General features: G+C 39.6%; 2 protein-coding genes across 2 annotated transcripts; both read right to left on the bottom strand.

Annotated features, from left to right (window-relative positions):
• Nucleotides 1–735: 735 nt before the first annotated feature.
• Nucleotides 736–2,362, bottom strand: LOC311007133 (SH3 domain-binding glutamic acid-rich-like protein 3; the record flags this gene model as incomplete). Its single annotated transcript, XM_084000221.1, has 3 exons — nucleotides 736–920; nucleotides 1,962–2,129; nucleotides 2,318–2,362. The coding sequence occupies 3 exons, from the start codon at nucleotides 2,360–2,362 to the stop codon at nucleotides 858–860; spliced, it is 276 nt and encodes a 91-aa protein (XP_083856347.1). The 3' UTR covers nucleotides 736–857.
• Nucleotides 2,363–3,129: 767 nt separating this feature from the next.
• On the bottom strand, nucleotides 3,130–12,823 carry LOC311007507 (scavenger receptor cysteine-rich type 1 protein M130-like). Its single transcript, XM_084000724.1, has 17 exons — nucleotides 12,668–12,823; nucleotides 12,436–12,513; nucleotides 12,088–12,114; nucleotides 11,647–11,958; nucleotides 10,327–10,620; nucleotides 9,877–10,191; nucleotides 8,951–9,241; nucleotides 7,891–8,205; nucleotides 7,385–7,684; nucleotides 6,890–7,198; nucleotides 5,991–6,302; nucleotides 5,595–5,903; nucleotides 5,210–5,503; nucleotides 4,769–5,104; nucleotides 4,563–4,670; nucleotides 4,064–4,148; nucleotides 3,130–3,892 (listed from the first exon to the last, which is right to left on the bottom strand). Exons 2-17 carry the CDS (start codon nucleotides 12,485–12,487, stop codon nucleotides 3,739–3,741), a joined length of 3,813 nt encoding a protein of 1,270 aa, XP_083856850.1. The 5' UTR covers nucleotides 12,488–12,513; nucleotides 12,668–12,823; the 3' UTR covers nucleotides 3,130–3,738.
• Nucleotides 12,824–17,111: the final 4,288 nt, after the last annotated feature.

The following is a 17,111-nucleotide window of genomic DNA, read 5'->3' as shown; positions in this document are numbered from 1 at the left end:
TTTCTTTTCTTTTCTTCTCTTTTTTATTCAATTAGTCTGGTAATTTTGCCTTTTTTACGGCACAGAAATGAATGTACCAGGTAGCCTATAAGTTAAAAGAACAATTTATCTAACAATGTATTGTTTATATTGTATGTCCCACAGTCTGTGTAGTTTGCACATTTAGAAAATAGTTGTTGATAAAATACTGACTACCACTACTTGATAATGTCAGTGATAAATAGCCTAATCTATTAGCCTATAATAAGAAATAAAAAAAAATCTATTTGTGTTGGAAAGTGCTGCAGTTCCTCTGTGATGAGCTAATTAAGTTCCCTGGTGAGCTTGACCCTTAAAACTCGTCAAAATATCAGTGTCCTATTCACAATAGGCTATATTGTTGTGTTTTAAATTGAGAAAATAACTATCTCTACCAAAAAGCCAAGGTGTATTTGTTTGTCACAAGGATTACACAAAAGTGGATTCAGGGATAGAGCAGAAGAAACAACCCATTAAATTTTGGGGCATTTCCAGACCATTTAGCCTACTATGGGTTTGATTTTTCTCCCTAAAGTCTGGTATGTTGTTAAACATTTGTCTTAGCAGAGATTTTTGTTCTTGAAGTTTCTTTGACCCTCTAACAGTCTAACTGATAAACATATAGACATATCTAGAAATAAAGACAGGAAAAAAACAGTACAAATCATATCAGAGAATGCAAGGGACACATTTTACAAACAGATGTTTTATTGTAATCCTACAGATTGTTCAGATGTGCAACTCTAAAAGTTATTTGATGCTTTTTTTTCTGAAAAGAAGCCATTGGGATTCGGCATTAAATACGTCGTCATGTAGTTGAGAGTCGCTTAGCCGTTCCATTACAGTCTGAGAAACTCCTCCAGTTGTTCCATCTCGATTGCATTTTCAAACGCAGTGAAGTCCTGAAAGACAGAAACGTTTGGTGGATGGGGTGGCAGGAATTATGGGTGCAGGTAGAGGGCATTCAGAGAGTGGGAAAGACACACTAATCTAACGGCTTGTGCACAATATTTTGAGGCTGGTAAAGAGTTGATTGGCCCTATTGCAAATACCATAGCAATGACTGAAATGAAAATAGAGTTGACAGAAATTATACCACCTTTATCCAACAGCAGTGCTTTTACAACGGTCAACATATGATATCAGACTTGATGAGGATGTATTCAACACTTACAAAATAGTGAATATAGAGTTATATGTCCCTTTATCACGTGATTTGTCATTATTATTTTTGTAACATTTTGCAATTCTCTGTGATGTCAGCCTTGTCATCGCCACGTCTAGTCATTTTTTGAACAGCAATCATATTTGGAATGAAATACAGTATTATGTACTTTTTGTTACTCATTATTTCATTTCAAACTAAATAACCCAGTGTTAGGGCCTTAAGTGTTTATGCAAACATCAGCTTGCTCACAATAACAAATGGGGAGATCTAATGTATGCCACTGTGTTTGGCATGCTTGCTTTTGCTCATGAAGCTGGTGGGAATATTCCCAGGTATTGTGTTGTGTGTGAGCAAATTAAACATCTGCCCTCACATCTGGAAATGTTGATGGATGTGTATACTAAATACAGTACAGCCCAAACTATAATCACCAACATGATTCTGTTTGAACAAGAAGAGTCAACCTCCCGTGCAACTACAATAAATGTCAGCTTCACCCATGTCTTAAAGGTGAATGTAAATCTGAGTGATATGCTGACATGAATTTCAAAATGCTTCAGGAGCAATCTGGTTTGTGTGCCTATGGTGTAAATATTTATTTAATCTGTCTCTCCACGCCCTAGACTACCACAATTTTTTTTTTTTTTTTTTTTTTACAAAGGCAGGAAATGTGTAAATGATTGACACTGAATCGTAACCCCATTCGTTTTGAGTCGGTGGTACATGGTCAAAACATCTTATCGCTACTTTCATAGGGTTATTGTGAAAAACCTACCCCACAGTAGACATCTCCGTTGCATATTTGAGGTGGCAGAGCGGTCGGGTTTCCTGCCCTCTTCCTCATTAAATCCTTGTCGTCAGGATTCTGAGCAATGTCCACAAGTTTAAAAGGGACTTTCTTTGATTCCAGGACACCGATGATTCTTTGCTGTTGTTTCTTCATCTTGAGGAGACAATGTTTCCATTAGCTTTAAATTCATTCATACCTTTGACTCACAGACTGCACTTAAACCAGCGCAGACAGCACTGAATTCAAAATGCCAAATGATATTTTGAGTTGAGTTGCCAGCATGTACTAAACAAAATATGACAGCAAATTAAGAATGAAGCAAGTGAGACTGCATACTGTACCTCCATGGAACCGCTCACGCTGGTATAAAACACTTGGACTGACATGTTTGATATTTTGATATTTCTAACACCTCAATCTAGACACATAAATAGGTTTAACGAGATACAGAAGAGGAAGACAGGGAATGTTCCAGGCTCCTTGATGCAGGTATGGTCTGCTGGTTTTGCTGCAACAGCAGACAAGGTGAGCAGGTTTGGACACGGCTTACCTGCCTGCATGGAGGCACACCCACTTCTGTGGCTGCCATACCAGTTGTAGCCTGTCTGCAAGACTTGTGAAAGCACTGACATTCCCGCCCTCATTCACACACTACTCCCTCTGGTTGAAAGCAAATAAATACATTTAGTCAAACAACACACTTAAACTACACATAAACTCTGGCACATGTCAGAATGAAATATTATATCTTGTACTCCGCTACACAGAGCTTTTTCATGGAAGATATTTTGTCTTGTGTGGAAAAGCACAGGTCAGAACAATAAACTGTTCACACTGGCTCCCTGTAACACAATTGTGGCTCAAAACTTTGCCATCATATTTAGGTTATTTTGCAGATTAAGATTTCAAGACTCATTAATGTGTAATGATAATACTTTGATTTGCGATATGTTAATACCCCCAATATAAACACAAAACTATTAAAATCATCTACAATCTGACCAACTTCAATATTCAAATAAGGTAATTTTGATCAAGATATTTTGCTAAAACTATGATCTACACTTAAAAATTGGTGCACATAGCCACACCAGTGTACATTGCATTGCATTCATTTAAGCATGTTTCCTAATCAAGACAATCAGGAGCAAAGTGCTGTAAGAAATACAAATTTATTGATCAGCACTCAAATACATCAAAAACAAAGCAGATGATCATGCAGTACAAAGACAATGTAAAAAGCAAGGCAAAGGCGATATTCATGTTCATCACGTTCCAACAGGCCTGTGAACTTTAGCTTTGTGATCAGCAGAATCTCCAATAAAAAAAATAATTATTAGGAATAATTATTAAGTGCTACAGGGCAACATAGCATCATCTACACTATCTAAATTTCTACATTTTCAATTTCTGCAAAGTAAATTTTCTCAATCTTTATGATGAAATATAAAGTTGGCAGATTTCTGAATTATTTGTCCACCTAAAAAGAGTTGTTGTCATTCCTGTGGTCAACCTTAAAGAGCAATTATAACACCAGATGACGTCATGCTGACTTCATTGTCTAACATTGTTGAGGCGCGCCCCAGGGTGTATCACTACACCATCCCATCAGTGGTGGGTGTGGTCGCAGACAAGAACTGAAACATTTTTAACACAGAGAGAGCAGAGAAACACTGCTATTTTTAGCCCGGTGTTCAGGTGTTCTTTAATTTTAGTTCAACCACGTGACTTCTTTGCTGTTTTTCCTCAGGTCATTTTGTTATCACGAAACAACGAGTGGTTCGAGCTCATAACACACTCTCCCAGCCAGGTCCTCGGGGTCTCTCTCAACAGAGTTATCAAGATCAGCATCAGAACTCTTGTCCTCTGGGGCAACACTGTGTCCAACATACTCATTCATATGGGAATTGCGATCCCTAATAAAGAAGACAGCAATTACAAAATTACAACAACAGCAAAAAAAAACACATTCTATGTCTTTGATGTTGTTTAAAGTAGATTAAATCTAAAGTAGATTAAAAAATAGGCTATATAAAAATCAAAAAATATATATCATTTGACATAATTTTTTTCTTTTTTATTCCTACCTTCCATCCAGTGCTCCATTGCTTTTGTCTTCCCTATCTTGTTTTATTGCTCCTCCAAACCTGTTACTAAACTGAATCGTGGTACCTGAAAAGCAAATATAACATCACCATGACTTAATTCTCCTCGACAGTTTGGAGATTTAGCAAATACAGATGTGATTAATTTTTTGGCCACTTGAGGGCAGCATAAGAAGCTGTGAACACAACACTGACATACCATCACCTTTCAAAATTGTTAGTTAGCCGCACAGTATATTGAACTGTGTCTGAACCAAAACAGTGAGGATGTGTGTGGTAGAACCAAAACAACGTGCTGAGAGACACTAACAAACAATGGTTTGTCTCTACAATCTGCACTTTTCACTTTGTACGGTCATCTTCTTTATCAAAATATCAGCTGGGGCAGCTTTAAACGATACAAATGAACTGTGTGACATCAAAATAAAGGGGGCATGGCAGTAATGTTGTCCAATACAGAAAGTTTCTGTCTTCCACTTACCAGCACCGCGCCACCTCCTTCTCCAGACCAGGTAGACTATAACCACCACGATAAGCAACACCACGAGACCACCCACAACTCCTCCAGCGACTGAAGATGATGAGGCTGCTGTAGAGATTCAAAGATCATTTAGAGTTAGAGAAGGAGAAAAATAGCTATAATCACTATGGAAACAGAAATAGGAAGAGAAATTCTTCCTTCCTTACCTTCGATAATAACTTGGAGTGGCTTTGATGATTCAGAATTGAAGGACAATGTGGAGATGTTCACATTAAAGATACAGGTGTAATCTCCTTGTTGTTTGGAATCGACGACAGAGAATTCAAAGTATGCCAGGTAGAATATAGAGTGGCCAAATGCTGTCTTCATTTGAGTGGCATTCGTCTTTGTATTTTTCAGATAGAAGACACCGCCAGTATATCTGGAGTGAGTGGAGCAAGTGATGGAGAGACTGCTGCCTTGGTTGACGGATATTTTGTCAGGGCTGTAGATCACCATTGCATGAGGAGAGGTCAACGAGATGCTCGGTTTCTCCAGTTTCACTGAAGAGGAGAGACACATTTTCACAAACTTGTGTACATCATAGAACATATTGAGTCAATTTTTCACTAATCGTGTTCAACTGCACAAAGGAGGAGATTACTGACCTGAGACAGAAAGCTCTGCAACTTCTCCTTGAGGGTAATAGATGACTTGACTGGACAATTTCTTGTGATATTCACAGAAATACGAACCCCTCTGGTTGAAGTCCACCGCAGGGAAGGCAAAGGTCGCAGCTTCGTGTTCACTGAATTTTTCCATTTTAAATGACCCTTGGGTCTTTTTCAGGACAAATGTTCCACCTGAGTGTTCTGTCACAATAGTGCAGGTGATTTCAACTCTGTCACCCCAGTTTACTTCCGGAGAAGGACTCAAAGAGATCTGGGGTTTCTGTAGAGCACCTGAAATGGATAATAATAAATAGTAATCGATTCATTGTGTCATCATATCAGCCAACAGCAGCTTCATTTGTGGATTCATAATGAGCCTCACCTAAACAGATAACACCTGCATCTTCACCGTGCCCGCAGTTGTTTTCTCCAAACCCGGGATGCGAACAGTGTGAGAGAGCAGTCTCTTGGCCTGAACACTCCACATTATCCAGCCATATTGGACCGCTGCCTCGACCAAAGTGGGCACTTGTTGGAGCAGAAACTGCATGGCCACAACCAAGTTGCCTGCACACCACATCAGCATTGGCCATTTCCCATTCATCATCACACACAGTCCCCCACTGGCCTTTATAGTAAAGCTCAACTCTACCAGAGCATTTATCTGCACCATTGGCCAAACGAAGCTGTGCTGTAAATGAAAACACAAACAATGTGAGTAAAAACACAAAGGACAGCCCTTTGAGAAATTTTGACCCCAAATTTTAGAGGGCCATACCTGCACAGACAACACTAGCATCACGGTCATGCCCACATGTGGATGCCGTGAAGCCACTGTTTGCACATTGTTGAATGTTGGTCACGTTGTCAAAACATAAGTGGGTAGCCTCCACCACCGATCCACTGCCCTCGCCGAAAGCAGCAGCACCTGAGGCCCTCACGGCACGCCCGCACTCCAGCAGCCCACACACGGACTCAGCTTTACCCAAGGTCCAGTCAGCATCACACACCGTGTTCCACACATCACCATGACGGACCTCGACTCTGCCAGAGCACTCCTTGCCATTAACCAAGCGGACCTCCAAACCTCCTGTGAAGTCAAGAAAATAAAAATGGTTAAAAGTCGGTCAAAGGTAATTCATTTCATTTTGTTGGCTAAGACCATCTTTCTAAATTGTGTTTCTTTAATCAGTATCAATTAGCCCTGATGGGGCTATTGATACTGATTAAAGAAGATACTTTTTCTAGAAAAAAAAAAAATAATACATTTTGCCACATACACTTTAAGTGTTTGCTTTTGTAATACTAATTACCGCCACAAGAGGGTGAAATACACTATTAGCCCATGTCTAAATGTGACTAAAGCTGTTCAAGTTGTTTGTTTTTTTCTATCCGTGACACCAACCCCTGAGAGGTAAGTGGAAAGAAATTCAACTATGAAAAATGAAAATGATGCTGAAAAAAATCCTTTTCCTCTAGGTATGGAAAGAAAACAAAAAAAATATGGATACAAAACAAACACCAGGAATTGTGATGTTCAGGAAAAGTTTCATCTGAAAAGTAAAGCTGTCAGAGGAGGTACTGGCTGTCGCACAGCACTGAAAAAAACATTGTGTGTTGAGTTTTGAAATGGCATTATTGATCTTTGAAGAGTGATAGGCAAATGCTTTCTCTTACCTGTGCAGACAACACCAGCTACTGAGCTGATGTTGCAAGTTTTGTCTCTAAATGGCCTCTGTGGACACTGAGGGAGTGTAGACTCCAAACCATTGCACTCAATTTGATCGATCCAGGTCTGTCCAGTGCCGTGCCCGTAATCGGCCATGGTGGTGATCTTGTGAGCTCTGCCACAGTTCAGCTGTCTGCACACCACTGTGGCATCATTTATATCCCAGGATTCGCCACAAATATTCCCCCACCCGCCTTTGTCGTAAAACTCCACTCTTCCAATACAGCGATTGGACCCACCGGCCAGTTTCACATTGCCTGGAAGTGATAGTTGATATATTGATGTTCATACAATCCAACTGCAGATTTATCTCTAGCTGAGGTTGAAATGCATTTTGTTGTATTAATAATTAATAATATTAATATTGGTGCAACATATGTGAGGCCAAGCATTAAAATGAATCTAGTAAGGATGCTTTTGAAGAATTCAAACTTCAGTCTTACCTGAACATTGAACACCTGCATCCTCAGCACGATTGTGACCGGTCGCGGTAAATTCTCTCAGTGAGCACTGCGTGAGAGATTTCTCTCTACCATTGCAAGTGGCCTGAAAACCTCTCGGGTCTTCACTTTGACCAAATGACCCTTTGACTGTGACAGGATCTCCACAGTTCATCTCTCTGCACGCCACTGTGGCTTCATTCATTCCCCAGTTAAGATTAATTGCTGGCAACCAGTGGTTACCATGGTAGACCTCCATCCTGCCTGAGCACTGGTCAGACCCATTGATCACTCTAATGGTAGCTGGAAGGCAAAGCAGACAGAATCAGCAAGTAGTCGGTTGCAGTTGGGACACAACAGAAAAAAATTTCATTCAAAATGTAAGTGATATTCTGATTAAAATATTGGAAATAGCTGTGATAAAGTATTCTGGACAATAATTATAATAAGTATATGCCTAAATGATACCTAGATTAAGTAAAATATATATGATAACGGAGATGATATACCTGAACACACCACTCCAGCATCTTCACCATGGCCACAGTTATTCTCTCCAAAAGAGGGATGTTGGCAGTGCACGAGGGACGACTCATTCCCCACACAGTTGACGTCGTCCAGCCAGATGTCTCCTGTGCCCTGACCGAAGAATGCATTCGATTTGGCTGTCTGAGCTGATCCACAGTCCATGGCCTTGCACACAACCTGAGCGTCCCTGTAGTCCCAGTCATCATCGCACACCGTTCCCCACTGGCCGTTATGGAGAATCTCCACTCTGCCGTTGCATCTGTTGGTGCCATTGGCGAGCCTTAGTGGTGGATTACCTGAGGACAGATCCACTCATGTTGAAATTTTTTAAAACCTTAAACTGGAAAATATTTTAGTGTATAGTAAATGTCAGGTCTAGTCTAGAGGGTGCATGAACATAAGGAACATCAAGTGTAAAGATAGTTGAAACCTAATAATACATAATTAACAAATTATTGTGCAGCCAGCTAAGTAGCATCACTGCCACTAACTCTAAGCTGAACAATAGACAGTCCAAATAAAATAAGAAGAGAAGGTTTACACTTCTTTTTGTATAATGCCTTGAGGTTACTTCATTGTGAATTGGCATGGCATAAATAAAAGTAACTTGACTAAAGTAAAACCATATATTTACATTTGCATACATTTACATGTCCTGAACTTAAATGCCTCTCTCCTGTATCAAAAGAATGACAGTTTAAAAGCGGTGATTTTCTACAATATTTCTTGCAATCCACAAACAATGACAAGTATTAACTGTGCTTTCAAATCCTGATATTTGATTCTCATTTGCCATAGACTTTCGGTTTTCGGAGTTCATTAACATGGACATGGTTTATTTTAGGTCCATCCCACATGCATTGTCCTACAGTGTATTGTCATTTGCTATCCTTAAACAGTATAAGCAATATTTGTTGCTGTTTACCTACTATAATCTACAGCGTCCAGTAGTTTTAAAAATTAAATAACATATTAGTGATCAAGTTCACCAAATTGAATGCACTTAAACCAGTCTTATCTATCTTATCTTTTGTGTCTTACCCGTGCATGAAACAGAAACACCAGAACACGTCCCACTGTAGTCTTGAAGTGAACACTGGGTAATAGAGCTGACATTGCCAGAGCAACTACTTGTAAACCCTCTCAGTCCGCTGTCCCCAAAGTTGAAAGTTTCTTGGGATTTTTTCGGTGTTCCACAGCTGAGCTCCCTGCACACCACCACAGCTTCCTTATAGCCCCAGTTGTTGTTACAGATTTTCCCCCATCGGTCGTTGTGGTAGACCTCCACTCTGCCAGAACATTGGTCAGTCCCATTGCTCAGTCGGAGTGTCGCTGCAAAAGTAAGCAGTTAAAAGGAGGTACTGTAATCAAAATGTTATAGAAAACAACAAGATTTCAGAAAAGAATATGTTTCCCATTCCCATTGCTTTTTAGGACGGTAGGGTTTCCTCTCCTCTCCTCTCCTCTTCTCTCCTCATGCACACTTTTGAACTGTCCTTATCTGTTGTACTTTGTAGTTTGGCCTTAGTGTCTCGTGCTTTCTGTGTTTCCACAGATCTCCCCAAAGCTCAATCCCTCTGCACCAAGCACCACCTATAATGTTGTGTAAAGCCCCTTGAGACAAACTGTAAAAAATGGGCCATACAAATAAACTTGCCTTACCCTTGCCTTGCCCTTGCCTTGGGATTGTACCGCTAAATCTGACTACAACTAAACTGTCACCATGAACTGACAGACCACAAAGGACAATTATGAAAATCTTCAAGTGGAACAAAAAAGGAACAAGTTTAGAAATGAAACTCCTGCTTTCCAGTAACAGAACAACGGCCAATAACAGCCACACATGGGGAAAAGAATGCTCATTGCACATTGTACATGTTTGTTGTACTCAAAATTGGTGCACTGCCATCTAACATTCAATTTTAATCAAGTACTATGAGCAGCAAACAAAGCAGAGCATGTGTTACCTGAGCATTCAATACCAGCATCTTCAGAGTGGTCACAGTCATGTTCTCCAAAACCCCTGTGAGGGCATTCAGCAAGCGACTTCTCAAGACCAGTACACTCGATGTCATCCATCCAAACCTGCTCGTGGCCTTTGCCGTAGTAGGCCTTGTACTTGACTGAGAGGGCATTCCCACAGTTCAACTCCCGGCATGCAACAGTCGCTTCCTGTATCCCCCATCTGTCATCACAAACTGTTCCCCACTGCCCCTCATGGAAGACTTCCACTCGACCCGAGCACCGATTGGTCCCATTGACCACTCGAATTGGTTTACTGTCTGTTTAGGTAAAAAGACAAAAACAAGGACATGTTTATTGAGGCTACTCAAACAAACGGGTGGTGGTCTAACCATGTGCCTTCTCAACAAAAAAAGAATCACTGATGTAGCAATGTCAACAAATGGATCACTTACTTGAACAGAAAACAGTTGCATCAATGCAGGTTTCCTTGAAATCTTGGTGTGTGCAGTTTGAAATAGAGGTCTCATTTCCAACACAGGTGGTTTTGACTCCAGACAGGCTTTGCGACTGTCCAAAGTGCGGTGCTACCGCCGGAATGACAGGAGAGCCACAGCCAACTTCGTTGCACACCACAGTGGCCTCCTCTCTGCCCCAGTCACTGCTGCAAACCCGTTTCCAGTGGCCATCAAGATAGACTTCCACTCTGCCATTACATCTGTTGCTTCCATTGATCACCCTCAAATTCTCTGCAAACAAAGTGGTTGCAATTTGTAAATAAAATAAACATGAGTTTTTGTTTTTCCTGATTGAAAAATGAAACCATGAAAATTATTTTTACATCCAAGTATTTTATATCTGAAAATATACAAATTCTTAACTTAACAAGAAGAGCTGGAATAGTGGGAACAGTTAGACGATTAGTTTTGGGATGGCTTTTTGGGAAATACATTTATTCTGGTGCACAATTGAAAAGACTGATATCACTCTCATACTGCATTTGCCCACCAGCAGCTGACATTAATACTGGAAACAGACTGATAGCCATGTTCTGTCCCATGAACAATATATTTCTACCAGCAACACTAAATCAAAAATACAAAAATGAATGTACTTTCTGTTTAATCTGTAGAAAAGCAGTTAAACTACATGTAGGTTTGCATAATGGCTGGGAACAGCTTGCCTAATTCTAAGAAAAGGCTCCACATCATTTATATAATCTCTCAAAGTGCTAAAATACCATAAGTGTGTTAACAATCTTTTGTAATTTTATAATTCTTCAGAACAAAGGTGTCATGAGGCAAAAGCATGGATGCATGCATGATGACTCTTGATCAAACAGACGGGGCTAAAAGGTAATCTGGGAGCCAAAATATTTTTGTTTATCTACTATGCCTACTTTATGACCTTTGCACTCTAAACTTGCACCAGTAGGTCAGGACCTGTTGGGCTTCTGCTGCAACATCATACCATCGGGGGCAATCATCTTAAAAAGTAGACAACCAATTGAGAACTGGCAATATGATTCTCTATGTTTCTCCAAAATAAATGCTGCATTTGCAGCTTTTCACCACAGCTGTACTTCCCGATTCTCCCAGTTCCACATTTCATGGTGAATTCCTTGATAAATACAAATTTATTTTAAGTGATATTTCTGTTTAATTTTCCACTTTATTCAAATAGTATTTCTCCACGTAGTGTTTCAAGTAGGCTAAAAGTTGGTCAGGTCAGGTGAAGCAAACATTACAGAGTTGAGTGAATGGACTGAGTCTTACCTGAACAGATAACCCCAGCATCTTCACCATGACCACAGTTGTTTTCTCCAAATGTTCTGTGTCGGCAGTTGAGGATGGAAGATTCTTGACCAGAGCACTGCACATCATCCAGCCAAATCTCGTCCTTTCCCTGTCCGAAGAAGGCACCTTTTTTGGCCTCGAGGACTATCCCACAGTTTAACTCCCGACACACCACGTCAGCACTGGCAATGTTCCAGTGATCATCGCACACGGTTCCCCAGCTGTCTCTGTGGTAGACCTCCACTCTACCAGAGCAACGTGAAGGCCCAACCAGCCTGATTTTATCACATTCTGGAAATAGAAAAAATACATGCACAATATTGTAGGCTGTCTCATCATCAACTCAAAAAAAAACAATAGACTCATTTCTTTATTATATCAGGTTGTCCAAATAAAAACATGTCAATAAAACTCACTGACCTGTAAGCAGCGGTAGACTCAGTAGACCTACAGCAGAAATACATTGTAAAACATTCAAATTAAACCTGACAGGCCGACAGTCATGATACATAGGCTACATTAAGATTGTGAAGTGAGTCTTACAATCAAATTCAAATTTATCAGGATAAATCAATCATCAATCAATCATTCCACTCAAGATGATTCCAGAACATGTAACTCTTCCAACATACTGAAAATATCAAATTTCTATCGGTGAAATCTAAAATATTGATGAATTATTGATTTTATTTTTTTCATACTAATGTATGGATCAAACTACCACAGCCAACACACAAAAGAGGTCAAATTAGTAAAAGCAAAACTCACCTACTGACAAATAAAGAACAAAATGTAGTCTCTCGGCTGACTTGAAGATCATACTGTTTCCTCAGAGTTGGTAAAATGCTGTCAGGGCACAGTAAAAATGGGGGGGAAAAAGAGAAGTATAATTGTAACCCGTTGCTAACAAATCTGCTGTTTCCTCATCTGGCTTTATCTGAGCAAAAACAATTAAAAAAAAAAAGATATTTGAAAACCATCAAGTTTCAGGAAAACTTACCTTTTAAATCCAACAACTTTCAATGGCTATTTAATTGAACTCACAATGCAGAATAAGTCATATTTGGACGTCCAAAGGATAGAGGTCCCATGTACAGCTCCAGTAGCTAATTTAGTAAAAGTGACTGCCTGGACTTGGACTGCCAACTGGATGCATGTTGACATTTTGATCAATCATTAAAGAGAGGATCAGAAGATTTCATTTTGTTTTACAAAATGTCCACATTTCTGTTTGGAAAAGTCATCCTATCCATCTGGGAAATACCTGAATCTAACCTAATACATGACACAGAGAGTGATTTGTGGATCATTTGCAAGAAAAATAAAAGGAAAATGTGGATCAAAAGAGAGTTGCTGTGGGCAGATGCCACGAGGTTAACTTGACCATTGACTCCTATAATGCTGAACCCCACTACTTGTATCCAATCTTTTGACATTATAGGAATAGCTTTGCAGAGTCCATTTCACATTCAGAAAAAATATAAATGTGTTTCAAAACAAATTTGAATTGAACTTTTATGCAGTAATATCTTTGACATTTCCTATTCACAGTGTGATCTTTTGGCTTCAGAGGATCTGGAATAAACTGCAAAATAATCCAATTTATTGTCAACGTTCTAAATTTCTGCTCATTATGAATATGGTCCTATCCATGCCCCAAGCTTCCAGATTTAAATGGTTTGTTTCCCCCAAATCACTGAAATATAGAAATGGTTATTTTTCTTACCGCACAAAATATGTTGGTGCAAGTTCTCCCCAAAATAATTATAGTCTGAGACAGAAAATCTCAATCTTTCCAGGTTTGTTCTGTGAGACACACATACACTTGACTTGGCAGAGTTCTTCTCCCATACCTTCGTACCTTTATGGGAGTGTGAATTATGATGGTGATGATGGTGGTGATGGTGATGATGATGATGATGGGGAAGGAGGCTCCTCAACCCCCCTTTCGCAACTGAGCAACAGAATGTATTTCCGTTCTATTCATTCATTTCCCCTTCAGGATCTCAAAATGTTCCCGTCAAATGAACCACACAAGGAATTAGAAACTGTGACTCAGATGACTTTTGTCACTGAAACCAACGAATGCAATGTATGCAACATCATACACTAGAAGTGGACTGAATCTGGTTTTATCCATCGGTCATCATCAGAAAGCTTTTTTTCTTGAGATATTGTCTTTTTGGTTTTTTGTTTATTCAAAATATGCAGTATAGTTTTGTTTTCAGCAGAGCTATATCTGGCACGATGTTGTACAACTTATTTGTCCATTCAGCATTTTTAATTGCCTGATCTTACCATCTGTGAATTTCCTTCGTTTGCGTCCGGTTACAGTCGCATGCATTCATCTCACAAAATAATGCATGTGCTGATTTTACAAAAATTACCACATCCTTAACTTCCTCTTAGGGCTTATTTCAGCATGTGAACGAAAATTGATGATATAATTTTTTTAAATTTTTCCACTAATTCATGTGTAAATATGTACATTCAACTTAAATACATGTTTAAGTTTTCTCAAACACAATAAAGTCCTAGCAGTATTTTTTATTTTTATTCCAATCGAGTTGTGAAGGAGCTGAAAAAGAAATATCTTAGACATGTGGAACTTCATGTGGAGCCATGGTGTTCAACTGGACTTTACTATTGGCTAAATAGAGTTTTTAAGGCAGTAGTTTTTACTTATAAGTCAGTCAGTCATTATCACTAATGTTTCTGATAGCATTAACTCTGGCTCTGTTCAGTATCTTCGTCATGTTTTTGCTGGATGTTTTGCACAGCTGCAGGGCTTTAATTCAGTTTGACAGAGATCTACTAGTAGGATGACAGACCTATTGAGGTCTGGAGAGGACAGCACATACAGTATTGATGTCTGGGTAAATCATTACAGGTACGCATCACTGATGGGAAAGGAACTCATCGGGGGCAAGGGGGCACAATGAGCGGCCCAACAAACAAGTGTCGCACAAGTTGAAAGGCAAGGGTAAACAGGATTAGATCAAACTTTCCCCTCGCCACAGTGGAAGCAATAACTTTGTAAACTGTAATTGTGGTGGTTGGATCAGGAATGGCATGTTCTTACTAAAAATAACACATTACGTGAATGAGAAACATTGAATGCTCTTGTCTTGTACCACACGGACACATTTTAACATGAAACATGACTTCAGCTTCCCACATAGGGAAGTTGTAGAAAAGGGTGAAAAAAAACACAATTTTAGCCTCTTCTGCCTCTGCTTAAAGAATTTCACAAATCTGCCATAGTCTCCTGCTCCAGCCTATTAACTTCTTGCTCAAAGTTGGTTCCTGTCTTTGTTGCCTACTCATAGTAATCCATTACACTTAGTTTTAGTTAGTTTAGTGGCACTTCTGCTAAACTTTATACATCTGCTTTGTTCGACGGCCTTCATGTTGCCTATTGTACTGTAGGATCTGGCTCTGTATGAGTACTCTTTTATTCAATTTTTACAGCCATCCCACCTTAATCTAGTTTGTTCAGCCATGTTTTGACTTCATGCTGCCATATAAGTTATGCAGAGTTTGTGTTTCTGTTACAATTGGATATGTTCTGGGATATTATGTACTCTGTTTTTATACTAGAATGACGTGATGTATGTTTTGAGATATCATGTATTCTATTTTAGTACTTGAATGCACATAACCTGAACATAAAGCCAGATAGTGTGACTCTAGCCTGATAAACAAGGACATAATGTAACTGCTGAGTTCTCTTAGTCTGTTTGTTACATTAGATACACGCCTGAAAAACAACACGCACACATATTGCTTATCACATTTTGAGAACATGCGTGGACAGTGGCCTGTCCGCATCACGGGTAACTGGCCAATTATATCCTGTCGCGTGAGATCCAACCTTGTACAGGGCAGGCCCAGCCCAAGAAGATAAATATGAACCATTTCCTGAAATCAGGGCTCGCTCCTGATGGAGATCTCGTGAGAGCTCTGTCAGACTCACTCCTGACCGAGATCCTACGAGAGCTCTGTCACTCCGAGTCCAGCGCTGATGTACTTGTGTGTGACCTGAGTAAATTCTACTACTTTTGTACGAAAGACTTCTCTGGTATGTTCTTGGGCTTCCAATACAAAGAATCCGGATTAACAGTTTCCATCATTTAGACATCTGATTTTTCTCCATGGCAAAGAACATAATACATTTCCTATGGACATTATAGTGCAATTTCATCCATTTATCAACGGTTTTTACTGTTTGAGGTGTTTACAGTGACTGCTCTAAAAAAAAAAGGCAAGGAAAAGTTTTTGAACAAATTATATGCATAAAAAAAATACTGAGGCAAATAAACTTTAACTTAAGATATTGCAATCTGCTTTGTTGTGCAAAATAAGCCATGCAGAAATGTCACTGAGTACAATTCTCTTGAGTCTGTTCCATATAGAAAAAAAATGACCCAGTTAACCACAACACAGTCACACGCAGAGATGTGTAACATTAAGTACATTTAGTCAGGTTGGGGTCCAACAGCTTGTAAGTATTCATTCACAAAAATTCAAAACAAACATTACATTACTTTACAATAAATGATACAAGTCAGCGAAATAGGAATGTTGTCAGTGTCAACAATGTGATGCCCTGTGTGTATCCTCTCACCAGATGGCACGACACTCAGGGAAAATGGCTGGTCAGGGAGTATGTGTTTGTGTGTGTTATTCATGTGTAAACATAAAGGAATCAGTTAACCACCCAACCATGGTGATTTAATAGGAGACACATAGAGAGAAATACAGATTTGAGGCCTGGACTACGGGTTGGCCTATACGTTTGTCAATCTGTGCTCATTTCATAATGTCTACAGCACACAGAGGGCCGTTTGCTCGTACTGCAGCAACTATACTAAGAAATTTAGAAAGACACATTTACAGAGAGAAGTGGAGGCACAACAGGGGAAGCTGAGGTTGGGAACTTTGCCACATGATTATCTCAAAGCAGTCATTTCTCAGATATATATTTCCACCATCCTCTTGGAGTAATCTGCAAAGTGTGTTCCTGTAGGCCACATGACCCCAATTTGAACCACACTCAGTGATATAACCGTCTCGATTAGAGAATAAAGCCGGTGATCATCTACATTTCTCATGTTGTCAAGACATCCCACAGAGACCAGACAACTAGCGCCTACTGCCTGCGGTAAGTCTGATACATCCTATTAAAACACATCAGTGAGCCACACCGTTGCACTGGGTGACATGTCCCTTCATTATAAATAACCCTGGGCACTGTACATTTATTCTGATTGTCAATCACACATACACCGTTCTGTTGCCATAAACACTCCTCACTAAAGCTCCAGAGCACTGAATGTGTAGCCTATTAATCTATATCTGAGCAAATATGCCATTTACCCCATGTGAGTAATGTTTGCTAAAAACCTACATTGACCAGTTTCTCAGGAAAACACTGGGGCGCC

This window comes from Trachurus trachurus (assembly GCF_905171665.1).
Source record: "Trachurus trachurus genome assembly, chromosome: 24".
In the NCBI taxonomy this organism is placed as follows: Eukaryota; Metazoa; Chordata; class Actinopteri; order Carangiformes; family Carangidae; genus Trachurus; species Trachurus trachurus.
This window is presented reverse-complemented; position numbering and strand designations above follow the sequence as displayed.

Bases quoted from the DNA above. Each gene is read 5' to 3' on its own strand.
- LOC311007507 (XM_084000724.1), bottom strand. From the start codon at position 12,487: ATGATCTTCAAGTCAGCCGAGAGACTACATTTTGTTCTTTATTTGTCA. The intron at 11,959-12,087 runs GTCAGTGAGTTT...TTCTATTTCCAG, and splicing joins GAGTCTACCGCTGCTTACAG to AATGTGATAAAATCAGGCTG. The intron at 5,504-5,594 runs GTGAGGCTCATT...TATCCATTTCAG, and splicing joins TGCAGGTGTTATCTGTTTAG to GTGCTCTACAGAAACCCCAG.